Below are 26,051 nucleotides of genomic sequence, written 5' to 3' on the forward strand. Positions count from 1 at the left end.
GATTTTGCAGTCTAAATGCAGCCCAAACTCCCATTGAACTAACTCTAGGGATTAGTTTTGACTGTAAAGACTTCATGATCAGGCTGTATATCAGACAATACAGCAATACTCTGCAGAACAAAAGGGTGTTTTCTTACTATGTCACTGAAAGAAACCTACGTGTTCCATTCATTTTCTACCTCACAGAAAATGGAAAACATTTAGTACAATGTGAATTGAAATGGGTTTTTGCATTAAGGAAAATTAATAAAAGAAACAAGTAAAATAACCCTAAGTGTTTTCCTGAAGTAATTAGAAGTAGAATGCATTAAATTAATTAAAGTAGCTTGTCATGCCACCACTGCAGTGCTTGGTGAGAACACTGGTTTTATTGGGTGTCACTGTAGAGTTTAAAGCATGTATGCTAAACCAGTTGATATGAGAAAATAATGCTAAACAAGATTCAGAGTTTATGTTTCTGCTAATGTTAGATGAGCATCGAAGGTAAGGAGATGGCATAAGAATGCAACCTGTAATTATGTTGCAGCTTGTTACTGAACCATACTTATGAAGTTCATAGTAACATACGTTTTCTTTTTGATTTGAGCATGTAATAATGGTTTTTGATGATTTAAAAGAGGTGTACACAGTTGCACATGTAATACAACTTACATAAATAAATATGTATTTATTTAACTTTTATTTTCATATGTTTATTTAATACAACTTACATAAATAAATATGTATTTATTTAACTTTTATTTATTACTGTTTGAAAATCTGGCCCTGTAAAGCTTGGAAAGGAAAATGCTCACTTTTCTTGCAGGTAGTCTGGACAGCCTCCAGTTTGCAGTGATTTACATTTCAAAATGGCTCATAATATACACTGATTCAGACAACTTAAATGATATTGAGAATTGTTAATTAGTTGAAACAAACTTGGTTAATTGTAAACTAGTGGGCTGTATCCTGTGTGAGGAGAACTTGTTTTGCAACAGGATAAATAGCAAACTGATTCAGAATCTTTAAAATGACTTAAAATGGTAAGCAAAATAGCCTGATGGTCTGCAAGAAAGGAAGAGATAGGGCTAAGTTTTGCTCTTTAATAAAGAATATGATCCTTTGTCTGACAGTTTTTTTTACGATGTTGTAATCTTTTGGGTTAAAATAATTTGATGAATGTAGTTTTACTGTCAATGGGCCTGATTCTCATCTCACTTATGCTGGTTTTGTACCATTTAATTTCAGTGAAGTTGTTCCTGATTTACACAGGTGTAAGTGAGAGAAGAATCAGGCTTAATATCTGAATTTGGGATATTTGAGTTAGTAATTCAGTACAGAGGGATACGTTCTAAACTGTCCGTATTTTAATCTGACAAGCATTTGGAGAGTTGATGTCAGTCTGGAGTCAGTACCTGCTTGTTGTCATGTTTGCAAGTAAACTCAGAATGATATTTAAATTAATCCTGTCTGATATTTATTTTTACAGGAGATAGGAGTATCCTTTAGTACTTTTATCTTGCAAAGCTTAAGTTCTACATTTGACAAATTTATCTTCTGTTTGTCTGACTTTGTTATGTTTCTTCATACGGTGCTGCAGTCTACTGCTTGGGGTGGGCTTTCTTGAGAAAAAGATGTAAGGCTGAGGCCTGTGGTCTGTCCCCTATCAGAGATCTATGATCATCTGTAATTTGCTGACTTTACTCAATATTTTTAGCTCTTCCTCTCACATTCATGTAGATGTAATCTTTTCTTGCTTTTTGAGATCTTCCTGAATTTTTCATGTGAAATTAACTAGTGTATATTGCACACACAAAACTTACAAGTGCTAATTTATGCATGCAAGCACACACATATGTACATGAAAATTAGCACCCCGTGTGTGAAATCAGTTGCACTTGCAAATTTTGCAGGAACGGTTCAGAAGTTCCTTTGGAAATGTGGCAGTCTCATTTCCAATGATGAGTGGGCCTCCAAAGTTTTGTATGTTCAGTACAGATAAACCCCTCAAATCTAGAGATTCTTGAAATGTGTTGTGAGTTAATGTGAGTTATTTCACGATAAGGTACCTTGCATGTACAAACTAAACTTTTTGTTGTGAATCATCTGACGCTTTAACGTTTATTAAACACCTTTGGAAGTGGATTTACTGAGATATGGGATAAGTTTACCTGCATCAAAATAGGTGTGGATGCATCCTCATCTCAAAATACTGTTGTGCGCCTGCCAAATCCTCCTATTCACACTACTTTGCTTGTACCAGAGTCAGTCTGTCTGTTTACTTGTGTTCCCTCTACTGTCCCAGGATCATCCTGTCTGGATGATATTTCCTCGTTTAAATGCTGGTGTGCAGTCAGGTGTTGTCCTTTGTGATTCCAGCTCATGGGAAGTTCACATACTCATGTGTAATACTCCTCATTATTAAGCAGACATGTCTTGTGCTTCAGCATGGCCCTGTGCTGAAATCCAGGTCTGCAGCATTGTCCTGTCCCACTTGTCACTGTTAGTTGGCTGAACCCCAAAATGGCAGTCCACTTGGTAAAGCTGCTTCAGGAAAAGATCTAGAAGTTTCAGCCTCCTCTTTCTTAGGTAAAAAGAAAAGGAGTACTTGTGGCACCTTAGAGACTAACCAATTTATTTGAGCATAAGCTTTCGTGAGCTACAGCTCACTTCATCGGATGCATTCAGTGGAAAATACAATGAGGAGATTTATATACACACTGAACATGAAAAAATGGGTGTTATCATACACACTGTAAGGAGAGTGATCACTTAAGATGAGCTATTACCAGCAGGAGAGCGGGGTTGGGGGCGGCGAGTGGGAAGAAAACCTTTTGTAGTGATAATCAAGGTGGGCCATTTCCAGCAGTTAACAAGAACGTGTGAGGTGCTTTTATTACCCTGGTTATAAAGTCACTGCATGACTTTAGCTATGCTTGCAGCAATCTGTTTATATTAATCACTGTGAGGATCACAGTCTTTCCCAGTTTCCCCCACGTTGCCTGAGAGTGCTTTCAAAATGGTGCTAGATTTCAAAAGCCAAATGAATGATGGGATAAAGGAGAGGAATCATGGGCAGTTTTTTAGTTTGACTCCAAGTCCCAGAGTTCCCATCTTCTTTTCAATAAGCTAAACAGATTGAGCTGTTAAAGTCTCTCGTGTAAATCATTTTCTCTAGCCCTGGAATTTTCTCCAGTTTTTCAACATCCTTTTTAAAATGTGGACGTCAGAACTGGATGTAGTAAATCATCTCCATACTTCTACTCAGTACTCCCCTGTCTATATATGCAAGCATCTCTTTAGCTCTTTTTGCCACAGCATTTCAGTGGGAGCTCATGTTCAGTTACTTTTCCACCATCCTTTTCAGGTTACCGCTTTCCAGGATACAGTTCCCCATTCTGTGGGTATGGCCTTCGTTCCTTATTTTTAGCTGTATAACTTTGCATTTGGCTGAATTAAAATGTTTTTTTAATTAGACCAGCTTAGTAAGATGACAAAATGTATTTTGTTTGAATGGGCCCAGCTTACTAAGCTCTGTACTACTCCCCTGTCCTCATAATTATTTATCACTCTGCCAATCTTTGTGTCCTCTACAAATTTTATTAACAGTGAATTTATATTTACTTCCAGATCTCTAATGAAAATGTTTATTAGGAACAGGCATAGTACCAATCCCTATAGAACCCCACTAGAAAACACCCCCTATTCAATGAGTCCCCATTAACAACTATTTTTCAGATCTGTCATTTAGTCAGTTCTTAATCCATTTAACGAGTGCTTTATTGATATTGTACAATGCTGTTTTTTAAGCAGAATGTTGTGCGGTATTAAGTCACATGCATTATAAAAATCTAAGTTTATTACAGCTACACAATTGCTTTTAGCACCCAAACTTGTTATCTCATTAAAGAGTGAAATCATGGTTGTTTGATAAAACCTATTTCCATAAAACCATGTGGACTGGGATTAATCATATTCCTATTCTATAATTTTTTATCAATTGAATCAGTTTTTCATTATTTTTCCTGGGATGGATATAGACTAGCTGGCCTATAGTTATTTGGGTCATCTTGCTTGCCCTTTTTGAACATTGATGCATTATTGACACTCTTCCGGTGTTCTGGAATTTTCTTGATATTGCAAGATTTATTAAAAATTAACATCAGCATGCCATAAATTAATTTTGGCAACTCTTTCAGGATGGCGAGATTGAATGAGACCCCATCACAGGATAGAAAGTGTTAAGAGTCATTTACTTACATCCATTACATCTGTGTCATAATTAGCTGCTTCTCAGCCAGAGGAGCAGGGCTAAGAGGCATCAGAGGGTAACTTAATGAACCTGTTGGCCTCATAAAAGGGAGAGAGTTCATCCTGACCAGAGGAACGACAGGGAGCAGAGAGACTCCTGTGAAGGGACCTGACCGAGAGTCTGTAGGAGAACAGAGGTCTCAGTCTGAGGTGAGCTGAGCTGAGGGAGAAGAGTCCGGAGTAGCTGAGAAAGAATATTGAAGACAGAGCTTAGAGGAAGAGCTGATTTGTTTAGATACTTTGAATATTAGTTTGACCTTTAGTTATACTAAAAGGGATCTGAGCTAGACACTTCTCAGCCAGAGGGCTGAATTGTGAAGAGAGGCAGAAAGTTTATGGGGAATGCTGGAGACCTCTGCAAGGTCTGTCATGCCCCAATGAAAGGGTGTTATCGGGTGGTGAGTGTGAACTATAACAGATGGTTGAGAGCAAGATCTCCTTAGTCAACTCTGCTAGAACTGTTGGGTGCAGCTTATTTTAAAATGTTTATCCCTCATAGAAGTTGTCTAACATTAGGGTGACCAGATGTCCCAATTCTATAGGGACAGTCCCGATTTTTGGGTCTTTTTTTTATATAGGCTCCTATTACCCCCTACTCTGTCTCGATTTTTCACATTTGCTGTCTGGTTACCCTATCTAACATACTCCTTAATTAATAATAGACTGTAAGTACTTCATCATCCTCATGAAATTAGTACATCATCCTGCTTTTTTCCAATTACAGAAAAAAATATTGATTGAACATTGCACTTCTGCATCATTATGAACAATTTTACCATATCCATCTAATAATGAGTCTATGCTGTTGCTAGGATTTCTTTTGTTCCTAATACACTGGGGGAAAAAACAATGAAACTCTTTTTTTCTTACTGCTGCCAGCCATGGATTTTTTTCCCCCTGATGTCTTCAGATTCCATTGTAAATTTTCTGCACTTCATAACTTCTAACTTATATATCTTATTTGAAAAAAAATTCCCCAAGTGAAAAAAGTGTTGATGAAACATTTACAACCACTCGATAGCTGAGCATCTTCAGCTGTCATTGTTGTCAGTGAGCAGCAGTTGAACTGATGCTCATGTGGCCTATAATAAAAACATGTGGATCTTAATCTGCAATAACTAATTTAGTTAGTTCTTTGGAAAAATGGGAGAAAGCTGGAATTCTCCACTCCCCTTTTATGTGTGATAGCCTTTGCCAACCTGTGTTTGTCTATTCTGTACAATTTACAGTATATAGTTCTGATTAACAAGAAAATAATGAATTCTCTGAGAGGGCCACTAAGGCCTATGTAAAAATAAGAGGCATAAGACATATGCAGTATTTCATTATGTGGGCCCCATGTAAATTACACTGGAAAGAGCAGAGATTTCACAGCTTCTTCCTGGCAGAAGTAGCACACTTCAGTTGGCTTTTCTGACAAAATATTGCCAAAGAAATATAAAATGAACCCTGAAAGAATCAGCAGCTCCTATCCGGCGAGCAACGTTTCTTTTCTCGACAAATACAGTTTGTGATTGAAAGAAAGGGGCAAACAAAGTTACAGCATTTAAGGTCTTAAAATAACACCAAGAGTTTCAAGTTATGCTATACAAAGAGCTTATAAACAGCACTTGCAGTCTAAAGCTACAGAGGGCAACCAGTGTCTTATTGAAAAGATCTCAAGAATCAGAAGTTAGCCTGTGATGGTAACTTAGGTAGGAGAAAGTTTGATTGATTGAACAAGTGTTTACGCTATCCATACATATGACAAAAGCACACGGTAATAGTGCCTTTACAAACAGGTTTCTACAACAAGTAGTTGACTCAGGCACAGGCTATACAGGCCTCAGCCCCTAAAAATAGGCACCAAGTTCCATCTTTTACATGTGGGGCTAAAATAAAAACAGCTGTCCCCACCTTCTTGCTTGACAGAAGGGAGAGGTGTGTGCTTCAGTGGAGCTGGTCTCCACTAGACTGTATATTTCAGGGGACTGGGAACTTTGTCTTACAAAAAAGCAAGAACAAAAATTGGCTAGGAGAGGACATAAAGCTTTCCTTTATAAAGAGAACTGCAGTTCTGTAACTCATGTTGATGCACTCTGAATGGTAGCAAAGGTAAGTGCAGTCTAGTGTTCAGATAGTATTTTATGTATAGTGTGATATAACTTCGACCCCATGTAACCAGTGAAAAGAAACAGCTGATTTCTCAGGATAATGATGGCAAACTGGGTAACTTTCATTAGCAAAGGATGAAAAAGCATAAATGAATTGCATGCAAAATGTGATCTGATTCATTGTTGCGCTCTAACACGTACCTAAAATATAGTAAGTCTATAACTTATAAATCAAGTTTATTTTGAATGAGAAATGCTCAGCACAATGAAAGCAATTCAGGTCCTAACACTTGTGTTAGAGTGTATGGAACGTCCCTATGAGGACAAGCAAAAATGTGTTTCAGGATCTGGATTTCATGTATTTTGCATGTAAGTGTATTGTATTACTTATATAATAAATAAAATGTGATTTCATGGCGAGAAGCACATAAAGAATAGCTATATCTTGAATAAATAGCTAAAATACAGTGGGATCTCCAAGTTGCTTTAAGATGTATGTTTAACACTCTAAGATAATTGTTGTCAGTTGGCTATGTTAGGTCTAACTATTACAACTGTAATAACCTTAACAATGGGAACATATTCTTTTATCTAAAATAATAGATTTACATTTATAGATGTCATTTACTATTTTATACATATGTTTGTAAAACAAATCTTTTGAGATGTTGGCATATGACAATTAAGGATAGCTATGATCTGGGTATTTAGATATTGGAAGTTAGAATGATTTAAGATTTATAACTGGATTGCTTAAGTCACAAATATAAAGTGAAGGAAAGGTGAGTGAAGTAATATTGGACCAACTTCTGTTGGTGAAAAAAACAAGCTTTCATACTACATAGAGCTCTTCTTCAAGCCACCATGTCTCTAATATTCCTGGGACCAACTCAGTGCAAACAAAAAAAAAGAGTAATTATTCATTACTTTAAAATCACACAATAGGAACACACAATTTATTTTGCAAGGTTTAATGGAAAAATATTTTCTTTGCAAGTATTGCATTTGCTAAGTGACAAAGTATACATACAATATATGTGTTTGAAACCATCCCCAAGCATGAGACAATCGAAACATTATAATGGGTTTCGGCATGCAAATTTTAATATAAAATCAATAACTTTTCCAAGTATTGCTTAATACTTTTCAGAGGGCCAATGTGATTTAGTTAGGATAAAATATCAGTGCTTAAATAGCACATGTGTAATACTTTGTGCATCATAATTATTATAACTTTTTGAAACACTGTTTCAACATCATTGATATCAAATATTGAAACTAATCCCTTTTTCACTGTGGCATATCTGGGTTTATATTTTTCCTTAGTCTTACATATTAAGTAGCTGTTTTCTTCTAACAGTTTATTTACATCATTCTAAGGTGAAGAGCTGTTCATATTAGTCAGGACTTGCTATTTCAGTTAGATCATAGCCCCTAATCGTGCTGCATTGAGTAACAGACTCCACAGGGGCATTCAAAACTGACATGCACACATGCAGGTGCTTTACTACATCAAGTATTTAAAGAGCATTACCATGGCTGTCTGTGTGTAAAAATAGACATGCTGATAGTTAAGATGTATGTTCAGATATAATTTATATAGACTAGGAGGGTATTTATTAATAGTATTGCGCTGTGATTTAAGACTGAACAATCTGCAGGGGAACAGAACTTAATTGTGACTGTATTGCTTTTCTTTTTTGTTTTTTCCTTTCCTCATGAGAGCATTCACGTTGTACTCTGAAGTTTAATTAAATTGTAATTTGTCTTCTTCTAGACCCGAAGCAAATAATTTCTCAGCAGAATTCCAGAGTAAATAATTGCATTTTGTCCTTATAAACCTAATCCAGGAATTTATTTTTAATACTTACTTAACTCCTTCAATGCCCTCAGGATGTACTGAATGCCTCTACACTGGGACCAAAATTTTACAAACTTGGTTGCTTACATCAACGGGATGCTCAGCACCTATAAAAATCAGGTCACTTATTCAGCTGTTTAAACATGGGCTGGGGAACCTAACGTTAGGCATCTAGATCCGAATGTTTTAGCCTATATGTTTTCATATTTCTTCCAAATCAGTGGTGCCATTTAACCCATCTGTATATAACATCTGACACGGAAATGGTTAATAACTTATGCAATTTGCTTTCCTAATAACCTCTTCACAGCCAATTAAATTAAATGTAAACTGAGACTCTATACGAATATGCCTCTGAAAAAGCTAAGACTGGCCAGTGAATTAGATTGAATAACTTCCAGGAATTTTGGAGGAAACAAAAATAAGATGACAAAGAAAAATATTGCTTTATTTCAGTACCTAGTGGGATTGGCATTAGAGTAAGGATTACTTGTGTGACTAAGAATATGCAGCCTGAGGCAGTGAAGTAGTCTGACTGTCGGAGGTCACATGCTTTGAGTCTGGTAATGTCAGTAACTGCACTCCACTAAATACAGTATTGAAAAAACATTTAATTTTGTTCTTATCTTTACATTTGGAATAGAACAGTGGTACTCAAACTTTTTTTCATGTACTGACCCCTAAAAAATTTCAAATGGATGTGTGGACCCCAAGGGGTCCACGGACCACAAGTTGAAAACCACTTGAATCGAACAACCAAATATTACTGCAGGGCTTTCACAGCATCACCTTCATACAGGCCGTTCTTTATCCCTACAGAAATAACTGCTCCCCCACCCCACCCCCACAGTTTTTTTTTCATTTTGTTTTTCACAGCTTTTAAAAATAGAAGTGTTCGGAGAAAAGGAAATAATTAAATCTTGAAATAAAAGGGGAGACTTATTTTTTAACTCTGGTATGCACTATCTGTTTATCTTCCATGTTACACAAGCTCTTCTCTTACAATGTCTTGTCACTGGATAGATACAATTTTCACTGAAATGTTTTTAGAAGTAGCTTAAAGGACTCATGGTGTCAAGTTTTTTGCTAATTTTATGCAGGAAATATTGCAGTTGCCTGTTAAATCACAAGCTCAGGTATGTCAAATTGCTCAAACATTAAAAAAAATTACAAATTGCTCAAGGTGAAAATGTGACCTACAATAAAAATAATCCTTAAAGGGGCTATTTTTGGAGATTGCTGTGCTAGTCACAGACAGGGTGGCATCACCATGATAGGATTATGCACATGCTCAGGCAGTCTGTGAGGACTGATCTAAAGTTGGTGGTTACATGTTTAAGAAGGATAAACAGCATGGGAGTCCTAGCTTTAAATACAGATGTTGTAATTGGAGATAGACCGAACTGATTCAGGAAAGTTCAGTTGCCTCCAAATGGAGGGGATCATCCTGTTTTACATGTCACTGTATTGTTGAGACTGCTTTTTAAACCTAATGTACACAAATCCAACAAGACAAAACGGGGTGGGACAGAAAGTGGGAAAATGAGTTTGATTCTGGGAGTTGTAGAGCACCAGCAATTCCTGTTGACTGCAGATGCACTTGTGAGTGCTCAGCCCGTCATCAGTAAGCCTCTAGGGCAATGGCTACAGTGCCTCTGGTAATGAGCCTCCCAGGCTGGGTCCACAGACTTGTGGGGGAAGAGCTCGTGTTTAGAGCCCTACCAAATTCATGGCCATGAAAAACGCGTCATGCACCATGAAATCTGCTCTTTCCCCTTTCCACCCCAACATGAAATCTGGTCTTTTTTGTGATTTTTTTCCCTAGTCTAAACAGTTTTCACGGAGGAGACCAGCGTTTCTTAAATTGGGGGTCTTGACCCAAAAGGAACTTGCACGGGGGTCACAATGTTATTTTAGGTGGGCCATGATATTGCCCCCTGTCAAGGTTCCTCCCCCACTCTGAACTCTAGGGTACAGATGTGGGGACCTGCTTGAAAAACCTCCTAAGCTTATCTTTACCAGCTTAGGTCAAAACTTCCCCAAGGTACAAAATATTCCACCCATTGTCTTTGGATTGGCCGCTACCACCACCAAACTAATACTGGTTACTGGGGAAGAGCTGTTTGGACGCGTCTTTCCCCCCAAAATACTTCCCAAAACCTTGCACCCCACTTCCTGGACAAGGTTTGGTAAAAAGCCTCACCAATTTGCCTAGGTGACTACAGATCCAGACCCTTGGATCTTAAGAACAATGAACAATCCTCCCAACACTTGCACCCCCCCTTTCCTGGGAAATGTTGGATAAAAAAGCCTCACCAATTTGCATAGGTGATAACAGACCCAAACCCTTGGATCTGAGAACAATGAAAAAGCATTCAGTTTTCTTACAAGAAGACTTTTAATAAAAATAGAAGTAAATAGAAATAAAGAAATCCCCCCTGTAAAATCAGGATGGTAGATATCTTACAGAGTAATTAGATTCAGAAACATAGAGAACCCCTCTAGGCAAAACCTTAAGTTACAGAAAAGATACACACACAGAAATAGTTATTCTATTCAGCACAATTCTTTTCTCAGCCATTTAAAGAAATCATAATCTAACACATACCTAGCTAGATTACTTACTAAAAGTTCTAAGACTCCATTCCTGGTCTATCCCCGGCAGAAACCAGCATATAGACAGACACACAGACCCTTTGTTTCTCTCCCTCCTCCCAGCTTTTGAAAGTATCTTGTCTCCTCATTGGTCATTTTGGTCAGGTGCCAGCAAGGTTACCTTTAGCTTCTTAACCCTTTACAGGTGAGAGGAGCTTTCCCCTGGCCAGGAGGGATTTCAAAGGGGTTTACCCTTCCCTTTATATTTATGACACCCCCTTTACTTCTGCACTGTCTTCAGAGCTGGGTGGTCAGAGAGCAGTGGATGTTGGCTTTATTGAAGCAGGAGGCGGAGCTGATGGCAGCAACAGAAAAATGGCCTACCACAAGGGAATGTACTCTTGCCAATATTCTTCAACATCTACACGAATGATCAACTGATCCATCTCAGCTCAAGAAGTTTGGTCTATGTTGACGATCCATGCATTGCTGCCCAAGCCAAGGATCTCATCCAGATCGAAGTTACACGAACATCGATGCTGTCTGGGCTCTCAGTCTGTTACATAAAGAACCAGTTGTTCCCTAACCCAGCCGAAACACAAGTGAGTCTCTTCCATCTTCAGAATTGTGAGGCCAATAGACAACATAATTTGGAATGGGGTATCACTTGCCCACTGCTGTAATCCTGTCTGCCTTGGAGTAATGCTAACCACACGCTTTCCTTCAGAGCACACGTGGAGAAGACAAGAGGCAAACGTACCACCCAGAACACCATGGTTAGGAAGCCTGCAAATTCAAAATGGAAAACCATCCCAGCAATACTAAGAGCCTCCACACGAGCACTTTGATGGCCGAATATGCATGTCTGATGTGAGAAAGTTTGGCTGATGCAAAGAAGCTGGACCCTGTGCTGAGTAACAGCTGCCACTACATTAGAGGATGTCTGAAACCAACAAACATGAACAGCCTTTATGTCCTTCCTGGAATGGATCCACTGGATATCAGGAGAGTGGTCTCAAGAAAAGTGGAATAATTATGACTAGGGCTCCATATCTATCATGGAGGTCGCAGAAGTCACGGATTCCATGACTTTCTGTGACCTCCGTGACTTCTGCAGGCCAGCTCTTGAGCCAGCTGCTCAGGTGGCCCCCCAGGACAGCCACACCAGCGACTGCTGGAGTGGCCCGGGGAAAGCCATTCCAGCTGCTGTTCCGGCAGAGGTCCCTGGCCATCTGGAGCAGCCCCTGCTCTGGCAGCCCGGGGCAGCTGGTGTCACTGGCCCCGGGTGCCCCCACAACAGCAGCAGCCCCAGAGTGGCCCCCTCTCTCCAAGATTTAATCACAGGTGTTTTTAATATAAGTCATGGACAGGTCTCGGGCCATGAATTTTTTTTTTTTTTTTTGCCCATGACCTGTCCATGACTTTTACTAAAAATACCTATAACTAAATCGTAGCCTTAATTATGACAGGGTGAAGATACCACACATCTGCTACATGGCCACACAGTGGAAGTTGGCCACCTGAAATTGCGGAAAAGCGTCCTAACTGCAACAGAACCGCTTAAAAAAATCACCAATCAGACATGCCAGACCTGTGGAAAAAACACAGTAATTGGGCTTGTTTTTGGCTTAATTGGCATGTGAGTTGCTTGTTGGCTAGTTTTTGGCTTACAGCTTGTTGCTTGTAGCTTCTTTTTTTTTTTTGACTGGCTCCTGGCAAGCAGGGGCAAAAGCAGGAGAGAATCGGGGTGCACAGGAGGCCCACCGCAGTCCCAGACTGCACGCCGGGGAGGAATCTAGTCACATAGCGTTTTGGGGTTCTTAGGGATTGGCTTGTTTTGAAATGCGATTAGCTTGATTTTTGGCTTACTGTGAAAGTCAGAGTGCTTATTTACCTCATGAAAGTTGGCAACTGTGTCACCAATGGCTACATGACTGTAAATGTGATGCACAAGGCTCAAAATACTTGTCAAGGACATCAAAATGCACACTGACATTGCCAAATGCCTTCCCACAGGTGCAGAACAGGATTGGTCCAGCTGGAGATGTTTAAACTCCCTTCCAACAAGAGTTAGCAGATCAAAAGTCAATATGCAGAAGTGGGGCTATTGCAGTAACCAGATACATGTGACTGTGGTGAAACACAAATGATGGAAAATCTGTCGGTCTGCTGGCTCGTATAGGAGCCATGAACCATGGAAGATCTTGCCAGGGCTACGGACTTGGCCAGATCATGTGCCCAACACTGGGAAAACCTATGATTCTGGTGGAAGGAACAAGAGGAGAAGAAGACGAAGAAGAAGGAACAGGAGCTATCAAGAAAACACCAAATATCGTAAGAGTTGGCAGCATTGCTTGCCACCCACTGCGTTGCCTGAGACACAATTGTAGTGCATTATAACTATCATAAGAATTACAAGTTTACTGAGTCCATAGCACCAATAGCTGATGACTGTAGTAATCACTACAGCTCCATGCTGTTAAGATCACTGGCTGAGAACACATTGCTGGACAAGCCACCAGCTCACAAAGGAATTAGGGACCTAAGATGAAAATATATGTCCAGTGGCCTCAACTTAGAGTCATCTTCAGTGCTCAGAGAAAGCTATGTGGCTTTGAGCAATCACTCATCACCTCTGCCATCTCTTCATCATCTGTATAACAGAGAAGAGCACTCTCTTACCTCACAAAAGTTGTAAGGATTTAACTTATTAAATAAAGGGGCTGAGGCTGTTGTGCTGGTGGCTGAAGATGTAGTAGCATAACATGATACAATTCCACTTCTGGAGTCCAGCGGATAATCGACAATCCCATTGGGAAGCTGTGAACCAGCAAAGTAGAGTCTGAGGAGGTGTTCCACAAAACTCCATTGGCAAGGATTTTACTTTATTTTGAGGCCTACAAGGCTCAAGTGTTGTATGATTTGTCTCCAGGCAGAAAACACTCTTTACGGTTGGGAAAATTTGGTTTTCATCCACAAATACTGCTTTTCAGTGCTCTGCAATAATGGAACCATTTCTGGCGGAAAGCAGAACTGGCCAAAGGCCCAAAATGTGCTTGTTTTGCTTTTCATGCAAACAATTTTGCAGTTTTAATTTTCACCTGCTCATGTGGTGTCTTTCTGAGGCTTTTGGCAGTGCACTTGATTGCATTGTGGGAGGCTCACAGGTTCCAAGCTTGTTTTCTATTTTTATTCTGTCATGGGAATTTTATTCCCAATCTTTCTGACTCCTGCTGTTATAATTACTTGAGTCACCTCTTTGAAACTTGGTTTCCCCTATTTTTAAATCTGCTAAATACAAACACAGAAACAAGTGTCATGTATGCATTGATATGTAAAAGAGCACAGTAATATGCTCTGTAATTCCCACAGTAGTCAGAATAAATGTTCAAAGATCATCACATTTGCAGGCCTACATATGTGCTGTGTTTGTATACTGTAAACATGTCGGGCTGGAATGTAAGGATGACCTGGCTGCAGGTTTCTTGGTCTTTAGTATCTGATAATACTGCTCTGTCTACAGCACATGTGTTTTTGCTGTTCTCCCAGGAGGCAGTCGGGGCACCCTTATGAGGTCAGGGTCTAGGTACCTCTTTTCAACTCTGCCCCACTAACTGGAACTCGTTTTACCAAGGTTGCATGATAAGATTTGAAAAGCTGAATGTAAAAAGACTCCTTTTTAAGTCTATTTGCACAAAATGTGATTATGAGTGTACATACGTGTAAGGAGATGATGGTAGACCTGAGAAGAAGGATGGTCCAGTAGTTAGGGCATTTGCCTGGGAGTTGGGAGACATGGGCTGAGTTCACTGATCTGCCACAGGCTGCTGTGTGACTGTAGGGAAGTCACTCAAGGTATGTCTATATGCATTTACTGGGCGTGATTACAGCTCGCATAGAAATACCCAAGCTAGCTTTAATCTAGTTAGCTCAGATACTAGAGCAACGAAGCCATGGTAGCATGAGCTTCAGCATGGACTAGCAACCTGTGTAATTACCCATGGTTCGGGGCTGACTTGTATGGCTTGTGATACCACAGCTTCATTGCTCCACTAGTTATCTTGCTAGATTAAAGCTAGCCTGGGTATGTCTGCATGAACTGTAATCAAACCCCATGTAGATATAACTTCAGTCTCTGTGCCTCAATTCCTCAGCTGTAGAAATGGGGATAGTAGTACTTCCCTACCTGACAGGGGTGTTATGAGGATAAATACATTAAGAAATCGTGAGGTGCTCATATAATATGGTAAAGGGAGCCATATAAGTACCCTAAGTTATAATCATTTCATGGACTGTGTCATTCCGACAGTTCTGAGATCAACAGAAATGAATAGGCAGCTTTGCTTAAAAATTGATGGAATGATACATCACCTAATTTCATCCATCCCAAAGTACATGGAAAGCTCTTATGTATTGTTATTTGTACTTCCAGAGATTTATGCAAGGCTGTCTTCTCCCTTAAACCCTTAGAAGGCGTCAGGGTTCCCTTCCTCTAGGGTACAGATGTGGGGACCCACATGAAAGACCCTCTAAGCTTAATTCTACCAGTTTAGGTTAAAAACTTCCCCAAGGCACAAATTCTTCCTTGTCCTTGGATGGTATCGCTGCCACCACCAAGTGAGTTAGACAAAGATTCAGGAAAAGGACCACTTGGAGTTCCCGTTTCCCCAAAATATCCCCCACCCCCACACCCAAGCCCCTTCACCCCCTTTCCTGGGAAGGCTTGAGAATAATATACCAACCAAATAGGTAACCAAGGTGAGCACAGACCAGACTCTTAGGTTTTTAGGACACTAAAAACCAATCAGATTCTTAAAAACAGAACTTTATTATAAAGAAAAAAGTAAAAGAAGCACCTCTGTAAAATCAGGATGGAAGGTAATTTTACAGGGTAATAAGATTTAAAACACAAAGGATTCCCTGCTAGGCAAAACTTTGACGTTACAAAAAAGCAGGAATAAACCTTCCTCTTATCATAGGGAAAATTCACAAGATAAAACAAAAGATAATCTTTTTAAGATAAGCATTTCCTTCCTATTACTTACAATTTGTATTCTTAGATGCTTAGTTCAGGTAAGGTTTTAGGAGATGTGTTTTTCCTGCCCTAGCCTCTCTTTGTTCCGGAGAGAAGAACAAAAGACCACACAACAAAACCTCCCCCCACAGATTTGAAAGGATCTTCTTCCCTTATTGGTCCTTTTGGTCAGGTGCCAATCAGGTTATTTGAGCTTCTTAACCCACTACAGGTAAAGGAGGGATTTTATGCTACCCTTAGCTGTATGTTTATGACAGAAGGTGAAATAGCTGAGAAAATGTTCTGATACAACAAAGTTGAACGGCAAAGCATGCTCACAATGAGTAAGACAGGATGTGAGCAATGTGAGAGTATATGACTGGAATAGTAAGCTTTAATAGCTAGCGGAATGCACAGGGTCCCTTCTTTGGTTGAATCTTTGGTTGAATACTTCAATCTGTCCACTCTCTATTTGTAATGTGAGTGCTTCAACCAGTATAAATCCTTGCCCTGTAGTTCCTCTGTCTGATTATATTGCTCTTGCAGAGTTAACTTACGAGAGTGAAAGAAAAGGAGGAAATTATAACACCAACTTTAAGAAAACTAGATCAACCCTAGATAAAGTCAACTGATCATTACAGGAGAGAATAACCTGTGTACTCTGCTCCTAATTTCAATTAATTGTTATGATTATCACTTCTCTTAGCTATGTAAGGGTGCAGTATGTTTCAGATGAAGAGGTATTTTGGTCAAACTAGTGATGATAAGGATAAGAAGTACTAAAATCATTTTTAGCACCTGCTTGACTTACCAGCATCATATTCAACATACTCAGTTTCTTTCGGTGAAGATTATAAGCATATTGGTTATGCATTAATGATGAAGACTGTAAACATTTACAGTACCACCTTTTCACATCCTTGAGATATAGTAACTGAAACCTTAAACAAGTCCATTTTAGTTCAAATCAATGAAAACAAAGATTTGTACCGTTTCAGACAGCGTATTGTTATGGGAATCTGTTCTAAAGGCTTTTATGCCACTGTAAACTTTTCTGAGGTTAATTTATGTATATGTATATATTTTTCTGAGGGACAAACGTTTCTTGTACTCTACTTAACTTTTCTAAGTAAATTCAGCAGAGACCTGGAAAAGGGAAAGACGTTTGGTCAAGTCAGTTACCTCGCCATCTTTGAGAAGTTCAAAAGAAATACAAGGGAATTTTAAAAACACAACTTGTTGTCTCTGGCCACTGAGCATCACTTTGGACCCAAATTTCTCTCATCTGAAAGCTGTTTCTGTAACCTCAGACAATGTATTTCTTAAAGTAAGGCAGATGTACATATACCCACTCTTACATTATCCAAGGAAAAGGAGACATGGAGGGACTCAGACATGGAGGGACTGATATTATTTGCAGTACAAGTAGGGGGATTAGTAGCTAGATTCCAGTGACTTTTACTAAAAAAAGATATATATTCTTGGGCCTTTACAATTCCCCCTTTCCTGAAGGAATTGAGTGCCCTATTTACAGGGACTCAACATTATTCAATCACATTTTCCAGTGCAGTGCAGAAAAACCCTAGTAGAACAAGTGAAATATCCAGGCACTGAGATTGTATTAGATCTGAACTGTCAAATATAGGTGCTCACATCATATTTTCTTCATCTTTATCTACAAGAAAGAAAACTGTCATGAAGATGCCTTTATAAGGCATCTTGTCAGACACATGCAATTCCTTTAATGACTTGATGGGAACGGGAAAAACATCAACAAAAGTATTTTTGGTGCTAATATGCTTATGCTGCTTTTTCCAAGGAGCTCCAAACTCCTGCTTCAACATTCTCTGTTACTGAGTTACGTATATGCGGGCAATGGAGCTTCATATGCCAACTCAAGTGAAGTACGTTTGGGGCTAAATCCCACCCTCAGCACATCCCTATGAATGACTTATGAATCTCTGAGCATAGGTGGGAGGTAGTTAACATGAGCTACCATGTTAAGAGCGGTATCCACACATAATTATAACCAATGCAAGGCCAAACTTCCTGAAAATTACTCAACTTCAACTCAACTCAGTTACTCAACAAATTGCTCAACTTCCCATTTTTTAATTTCTCACATAAAATTGGTGTTCATGTAACTCAGCTATTCAGTGAGGGTTAGATGGAAAATCTGGAAGGAAGATTTAAAACATGCAGAAGTAGAACAAATGAGGAAGATTACTAGGTCCTGCATTTTGAAAAAAACCAGATGCTGTCACTTGAGTGATAGCGGACAACCCATGCAGAAACTGAGACAGTCAGCATTATGTGAGCAATAAACTCACACTACAACCATATTGTTATGGCTAACACATGACAATATACTACTTTGCTCATATATTAGATTAATGTTTGTACAGCGCTTTGAAATTGTAGAGTGCTATATATGTGGTATTACTTTTGCTTGCCTGTTGTGCATTCATGTCTGCTTTATTTGCAGGAGTACACATTCAAACACTAGCGCAAAACAGAATAATTGGTTTTGCTTAAGAACATATGGCCCAATTCTTAAGTTATTATTGAGGTAAAACTTCCAATGACTTCAATGGGAATTTTGCCTGAGTCAGAACTTAACATTATCTGTCTTGTCAGTTCCTAAGAGTGAATGATGTAGGAGACAGGCCAGTCCTTGCCTACAGACAGCCCCGCAACCTGAAGCAAATACTCACCAACAACCACATACCACACAACAGAACCACTAACCCAGGAACTTATCCTTGCAACAAAGCCCGTTGCCAATTGTGCCCACATATCTATTCAGGGGACACCATCACAGGGCCTAATAACATCAGCCACACTATCAGAGGCTCGTTCACCTGCACATCCACCAATGTGATCTATGCCATCATGTGCCAGCAATGCCCCTCTGCCATGTACATTGGTCAAACTGGACAGTCTCTACGTAAAAGAATAAATGGACACAAATCAGATGTCAAGAATTATAACATTCATAAACCAGTCGGAGAACACTTCAATCTCTCTGGTCACGCAATCACAGACATGAAGGTCGCTATCTTAAAACAAAAAAACTTCAAATCCAGACTCCAGCGAGAAACTGCTGAATTGGAATTCATTTGCAAATTGGATACTATTAATTTAGGCTTAAATAGAGACTGGGAGTGGCTAAGTCATTATGCAAGGTAGCCTGTTTCCTCTTGTTTTTTCCTACCCCCCCCCCCAGATGTTCTGGTTTAACTTGGATTTAAACCTGGAGAATGGTCAGTTTAGATGAGCTATTACCAGCAGGAGAGTGAGTTTGTGTGTGTATGGGGGTGGGGGGGATGTGAGAAAACCTTGATCTATGCAGGAAATAGCCCGACTTGATTATGTAAAGAGTTGTCACTTTGGATGGGCTAGCACCAACAGGAGAGTAAATTTGTGTGGGGGGGTGGAGGGTGAGAAAACCTGGATTTGTGCTGGAAATGGCCCACCTGTTGATCACTTTAGATAAGCTATTACCAGCAGGACAGTGGGGTGGGAGGAGGTATTGTTTCATGATTTCTGTGTGTATATAAAGTCTGCTGCAGTTTCCACGGTAAACATCTGATGAAGTGAGCTGTAGCTCACGAAAGCTCATGCTCAAATAAATTGGTTAGTCTCTAAGGTGCCACAAGTACTCCTTTTCTTTTTGAGAACTTTCTAAGTGAAGGGTCTTTTTAAGACTCCACCCCTAAAGAGGTCCCACCAGGCCCTGGCTTTTCTGGTCTTCAGGGCACAATATAAAGTATATTTATTTTGTTTACATTTTTGGTTTAACTTTCTTGGCCCTGGATTACACATTCCAGTTTCAGGTGCATTCCTTGCCACAGTAGTAGCAGTAGCTTTTAGGTTACCTTTGAGGTTGGCTTTCTGTATTTGTATGCATTTAAAAAAAAATGGTGACCATGCCTCACTGCCAGTGAGATAACATAGGGCTTAATAATCATAATAAAAATAACCACCATGTCCAGCAGATGTTTTTGCTTTTGTGGACTGAAACAATGCTTTAATTTTAGAAGGAAGGCCTTTTGTGTAAATGTGTATGTCAAGTGTGTTTCTTCTACTATATTCTGATAAATAGTAAAAAGACTAGCAGAAAGGAATCCCTCTCTCTCCTTAATAACTGAAGAAGTGTGTCGGTAACTTTCAATTAATAAAAGGAAATCCTAGGAAATGTAATTGAAAATGAAATGTCCTTTTTGTCCATTTACACTGAATCTTGCTCTGATAGGTATACAAAAGTCTCCCCCTGCTGGTGTGTTCCCCAAGAATTCACTCAGAAGGAGGACATGTTTCCTATTGTGTGCCATACAAAAATAAGCTCTTCACATATACACATTTCTTCTCTATATAACATAACATCGCTTCTCCTGCAACAATGAAAGAAATAGATTGCATTCATATACCTTTTGAAAAGCTAGAGACAAATCCTTTGTTACAAGGGAGACTTCTTGTCCTACTCAAATCTGCAGATTAATTGCATTTGAAGGACTAGGTTCTTTCTTGGAGTCATATGCCCTAACGCTATTTTCGTCTTTTGCAGAATATGAAAATGTGAAATATTTTCCTTTACAGTGAGCATCTCCAAAGCAACTGTACATGTCACAGAGTTTGTTTGTTTAGGGTTCTGTCATACTATCAGGTAAATGGGGTGACAAATAGGGAAATGACCGTGACTATAGAGCACTAATTTGTGGATTATCTCCATGATTGGCATTTGGGTTTTAGTGTTCCAAGATCATTTAGAAAAAACAAAACCATTATTACAGTCAGACAGTAAAAAAATCCCATAAACAGCACATCAAATGATTTTATTAAATATAAATAATTGCAGGAAGTGAAATGAGAGTATTAAGTGGCAAAGCAAAGTTCTCTACAAGTCCTTTATCCTCTTGTCTTGCTCTAGAAAGTATCGTACATGCTCCATGTTCATATACGAAGGTCTTCACCTTCCCAGATTTTCCTTGAACTGCACCGACAGCCAGATAAAAGTAAACAAAGCCATATGCTCTCTCTCTCTCTCTCTCTACTGGAAGCCCATTTCTGCAGCTGTTTTGCTGCTGCTGTGGCTGGATTTCCTAACTTTCATTATGAGTGCAAATCTCTCTTCAATTAATCATATTATCTGTCTCTGACTTGACATTCAGTACCTGAGCTGCATTGTAAAAGCAAAACTTTGTTCCACAGCAACTTTCAGTTTTATTTGCCATTTACAGGAATATTCTGCCTTCATTAAGGTATTGTGTCATAACCAAATCTAGAATCTATGTCTAGTTTTCAAATGGTGGTTTTATATTTAAAAACAAAAAGAAAAATTAAGTAGATTTATTTTGTTGGAGAATGTTGACTTGATTCACTAAGCTCCTTTAACCATTTATTTCACCTAAATTTACTTTGGATATTTCACAAGCTTAGAGGCTACTCTTCTTCAATATTTTTGCTTAAAAATTATCTTAAAAAACTCAATGGAAAATTCTGCCCTAATAGTCACACATGCAGTTCCCACTAATCTATAGTAATATATCTGATAGTAAAATTTGACCCTCATGGGGTTTTGAAATTTCAGAACATGAGCAGAAATCTGCATGGGATAATTTAACCATAGTTTCTAAACTAGTTAAAATTTTGGATTTTGATGTGCTGGCTTGCACAAAGGCACTGCCAGTTGCAGCTAGCATGTTAAGACTCCTATTTATTATTAAAACGAGTCTCTTACTATTAATTTGTACAGACTCTCAAAAAGCAGTTTTTGTATAATGGAAAATGTGGAATTAGAAATAATAAAAGAGATAGATGTACTGGTACTTGCTCTTGAATCAAATTAATTGTTCTCTACATTTCACCTGCCAATATGCCATGACAGTTTCTAGCGTAGGATTGCAATGATTTTACACTGAGAAAAATATTACTACTTTACAAGTGCCAGAGAAATGAACCATTCTGCTTATTTTATGCAGTCAGGCTGCAGTATGTTCACAGAAGCAATAGCAAAGCAGCACTGTGTGCTATCAAGCACTATTCTCTACCTCCTGGAATTTTGCTTTGAACATGAGATCTTCCCTGGTGATATACTACAGGAAGAAATCAGAGTCAGTAAGGTACTGCAGGTACAAATTCCTAATAAAGTTGAAGAGAAGCTGTAAAACCTTTGTCTATATCCAACCATTTTAAATACTAAGAGGTGCATACTGACTATACAGAAAGTAGAAACTTCCAACAGGCGCAAGTCCTTATTGTTTTTAGCTTTTAGTTTTGATCAGTGCGGTTTCATCACACAAATGACTCACTGCTCGCTTATCTACAGTGTGATCCACACTGGCTTTGTCTTCACTACTAAAAAAAGGAGCATTCTTTATCTTAGTGTAACTAACAAGCGTGAGCTACCCCAAGGTAAAAGTGCAATGAAGACAAGGCACTTTAGTTTTACTGCAAGGGAAACTAGGTGAGGTCAACCCAGGTGGAGGTGTACATATACTGCTGACTTTGCCTTGTTAACCTCATGGTAAAATGAAAGTGCCTTGTCTTTACTGTATTTTTACCTCGGGATAGCTTAGGCATGTTAAAAGAAAAGGAGTACTAGTGACACCTTAGAGACTAACCAATTTATTTGAGCATAAGATGAAGTGAGCTGTAGCTCACGAAAGCTTATGCTCAAATAAATTGGTTAGTCTCTAAGGTGTCACTAGTACTCCTTTTCTTTTTGCAAATACAGACTAACACGGCTGCTACTCTGAAATGAGGCATGTTAGTTACCCCAAGGTAAAAAACCCACCTTTTTTAACCAGTGAAGATGAGGCCACTGATGACATCATCTTGAAGAATCAGTTACTGTAGGGTGTTCTAATATATGAACATATCAAAGTGACTTTTTTGGTCAGCTGCAAAATTATTGAGGTGAAAATTTCAAAGTAAGCTGTCTTCTACTGAAGGGAATATATCTTCACCTAATGTAGAGCTTTAGATAATATGGACGAAATATCAAGTGAAGAGCTTGAAAGAGCTAATAAGTAGGCTATGATGAGACAATTCACATTTTTAATGGAAATGAGTCAACTTTGTGGGTGCAATGTAAACTGAGGAAGTAACAGCAATTTAGGTGTTGCATTTTGTACGCAGTTTTTCAGAGTAAAAGTAATAGTCTAAGTGAAAACTTCTACAATGCTCAGCTGCTGTACACTCACTTGGTTTTGCATTCATTATGAGTGAGGTTAAAGTAGTTAATTATCAGTGAGGTTTTAATACTCTAGTGCAGACAAAATAATTAACAGTAAATGAATAAACTGGAGACAAATTCTGCTCCGAATTACTCTCTTGCAACCCAATTGATTAGAATAGATTTTGCCCCATTACAACTTATGTATTGAGTTATAGTGGTTTTGCTTATAGTGTAAAAGGATATATATTCAAGCTTTCCGGTGACCATATATTTTTGCTAGTTTATCAAGAAAAATATACAATGTGTTTCATTGAAAAGTCTTTATTTTAGTAGAGTTTTTAAAAAAGTGATATTGATTTCAATAAGAAACATCATTGTTTCCATTGAAATGCCTATTGATTTCACTGGGAGAAGGCTTGGGCACTTTGGGCCTGATTCTGAGTCGTAATTTACTATCTGCAATTAATACGTTATAATTTGGAATTGATGTAATATTGCCATAGATAGTGGATAACATTGTTAACTCTTGCAATCTGTTCTTGAAGACATTTTTTCTTTTCTTTCAGCCTTAAAAAGCAGGTACTGAATAATAAAAATAAACCTCCTAATATAAAATATTGTGTTTGCTTTTAGCTATTGCTAGTGGTCACAAGCCTGTAAGTGGATTTTCAGAAGAAAGCACTAACTGGACGGATAGTGTGGATTTCCAGGATTCTGTCTCATTGAAGGAAAGAATGGCTATGTATCAAGCAGCTGTGTCCAAAGTGGAGCGCAGCAGCTCCTCTGCTAATGTAAGATATTACCTTCTATTTAACATCATAATTGTCTTCATAATTTGCTATTTCTGTTTACACAGGGCCATATTCTGCTTGCTTATTCACAAAAGCGGTCACACCGTTTTGCCCACATTACCTTTATGTAGAACAAAATTTAAAACCTGAATTACCAACACCTACGCAGCAAAGTTACCAATTCATTTCAGGCTCTTACGAATAAGAATTTGCATAACACTGATCTTTTGATCATTTTAATTCACTGGCTGTACAGTTTTTCTTTTTGCTCTTGTATGCACTAAATCTATTAGGAATATTTAAATCAACATAGAAATGAGAGATTAGCAACATAGCCACTCTGCTAAACCAATTATGATCCTAGAAGAATACAGGTTTCTGTACTATTATCAATTTTTATAGTCAGCAGGTAATAAAATTGTATTCAAAACAATGCTTAACTCTGACTGCTCAGGCTATGGAATTTGAAATTACTGCAGCGTTAAACTGGACAATGATACAGAATCATAAAAAGTAGGACTGGGAGGGAGCTTGAGACGTCATCTAGTCCAGCCCTTTGCGCTGAGGTAGGACCGAGTATACCTAGCCTGTCCTTGACAGATGTTTGTCTAACCAGTTCTTAAAAACCTCCCATATAATGAAAAATGAAAGAGCATTGTTTTACAATAAGATTATCAAAACAACTAGTCATCTATTATATAAAAATAAAAAAAATCTGATGACTAATTTTGTTTTACTATTGTGCCTCTCTATTCAATAGGAATTTATTTTACAGAAATACTATAGAACTGAAATAACTAAGTAATAATTGTACCAAGGTCTCCTAAAACCATGAATGAAATGACAGTAGGCTTGAACTTGGTTACCACATTTAGGGAACACCCCTTTTCGGGTGACAGTGGAATAATTAAGGTACTCTAACAACTTCAAAACTAAAGGAGTGTAGCATCTGGGTTTGAATTGCACATGGAACTAAAGATTTATCTTAAGCACATGTTGACAATAGAAAACATACTCAGAAACAGTATTTTGATCATGTGGTTTTCTTTTAGATTATGTTAGAAAATGTAAGGGTAGTAAAAACACAGCATTCTTTAATGGACCAGAAAATAGGTACTTAGAATTTCTCATTTAAGAAAGAGATGAAGTTTGAAATTATTGTAAAAACAGAAATGTGAGAGATAAGTGTAGGAGTCCATTAATGAGTCTGGTCTCCTGTTGATTCCAGTGAGTTACTCTTTTTGGCATCAGTAGGAGTTTTCTGTTGGTATGAAGGTAAGGACAGACCATGAGTGACTGAAGGAACATTATTTCAACAAAGAAGAGCCACTATATTATTTTTTTACTCAATTAAAGACTGTAGAATACACCCCAGAGTTCTCTTCAGAATGTAAGGTAGGAGATTAAAAAGGAATAATCCTAAAAAGCCTAGATCCTGGACCAGTGAACAGGAGAACTAGTGCATACACACACTTCGATTTATATATATTTATAAAATGTAGTAAAATGCTGAACAGCAAAAAGAGAAACAACAGAGAATTGAAATGTGAGGCTGGTGGGAACTAAGGCACATGATGTTTGGTTTCAGTGGCCTGTTCCTTTATCATTAGTACCTCAGAAACCTTGCAGAAGGGCACAGACAGAAAGATGATCAAAATACTACTTAATAGAAGTGAATTGTTATACTTTGGGCTTGAGATTCTAAATGTTGCACTCTATTTGCATGATCCTTAAAAATATCTGGAAGGAGTTAACAGCTCTGATTATGTTTTTAAGTTTCCTAAATGATTTCCTCCTACTAAAAACCAGAGAAAATGGCAAACTACTTTTACCATTTTTATCTTCCCCAGGCTTCCTGAGAAGTTCACTTAAACACTTTACAGAGGTCTCACTGATGTAACAACCAGACCCAGAAAAGTATGCTAACATTAAAAGAGTTGATAAGACACAAATATTTGTGATTTATACAAAGCTCATGGAGTCCTAGAACAAATGCTTGTGGAGTGTCTAGATGAGCATTGAAAAAGGTGTGAGTTAACTCAAGTTAACTGGCAGTCATGTAACCCAAATTACAGTGGTGTCACAAACTAGTCTGGACATAAATTTGTCCTATTCTCTGCTGAGCTGTCATTTAGCAGCACTAATCTGTATATACAATGTCACACAATTATCTCAGCACCTTGGGAAATTGAGGGAGAACTTTGGATGAATGAATCCCATTGCTACA

General features: G+C 38.4%; 1 protein-coding gene across 1 annotated transcript in view; it reads left to right on the forward strand.

The window, feature by feature from the left end:
- XIRP2 (xin actin binding repeat containing 2) overlaps nt 1-26,051 on the forward strand; it is a 159,127-nt gene that overhangs the window by 97,707 nt on the left and 35,369 nt on the right. Inside the window, exon 3 of the mRNA XM_073305732.2 lies at nt 23,667-23,824. Coding sequence (XP_073161833.2) covers nt 23,667-23,824 — 158 coding nt within the window. The remainder of the gene's footprint in view (nt 1-23,666; nt 23,825-26,051) is intronic.

The sequence above is a fragment of the Lepidochelys kempii genome, chromosome 11 (assembly GCF_965140285.1).
Source record: "Lepidochelys kempii isolate rLepKem1 chromosome 11, rLepKem1.hap1, whole genome shotgun sequence".
In the NCBI taxonomy this organism is placed as follows: domain Eukaryota; kingdom Metazoa; phylum Chordata; order Testudines; family Cheloniidae; genus Lepidochelys; species Lepidochelys kempii.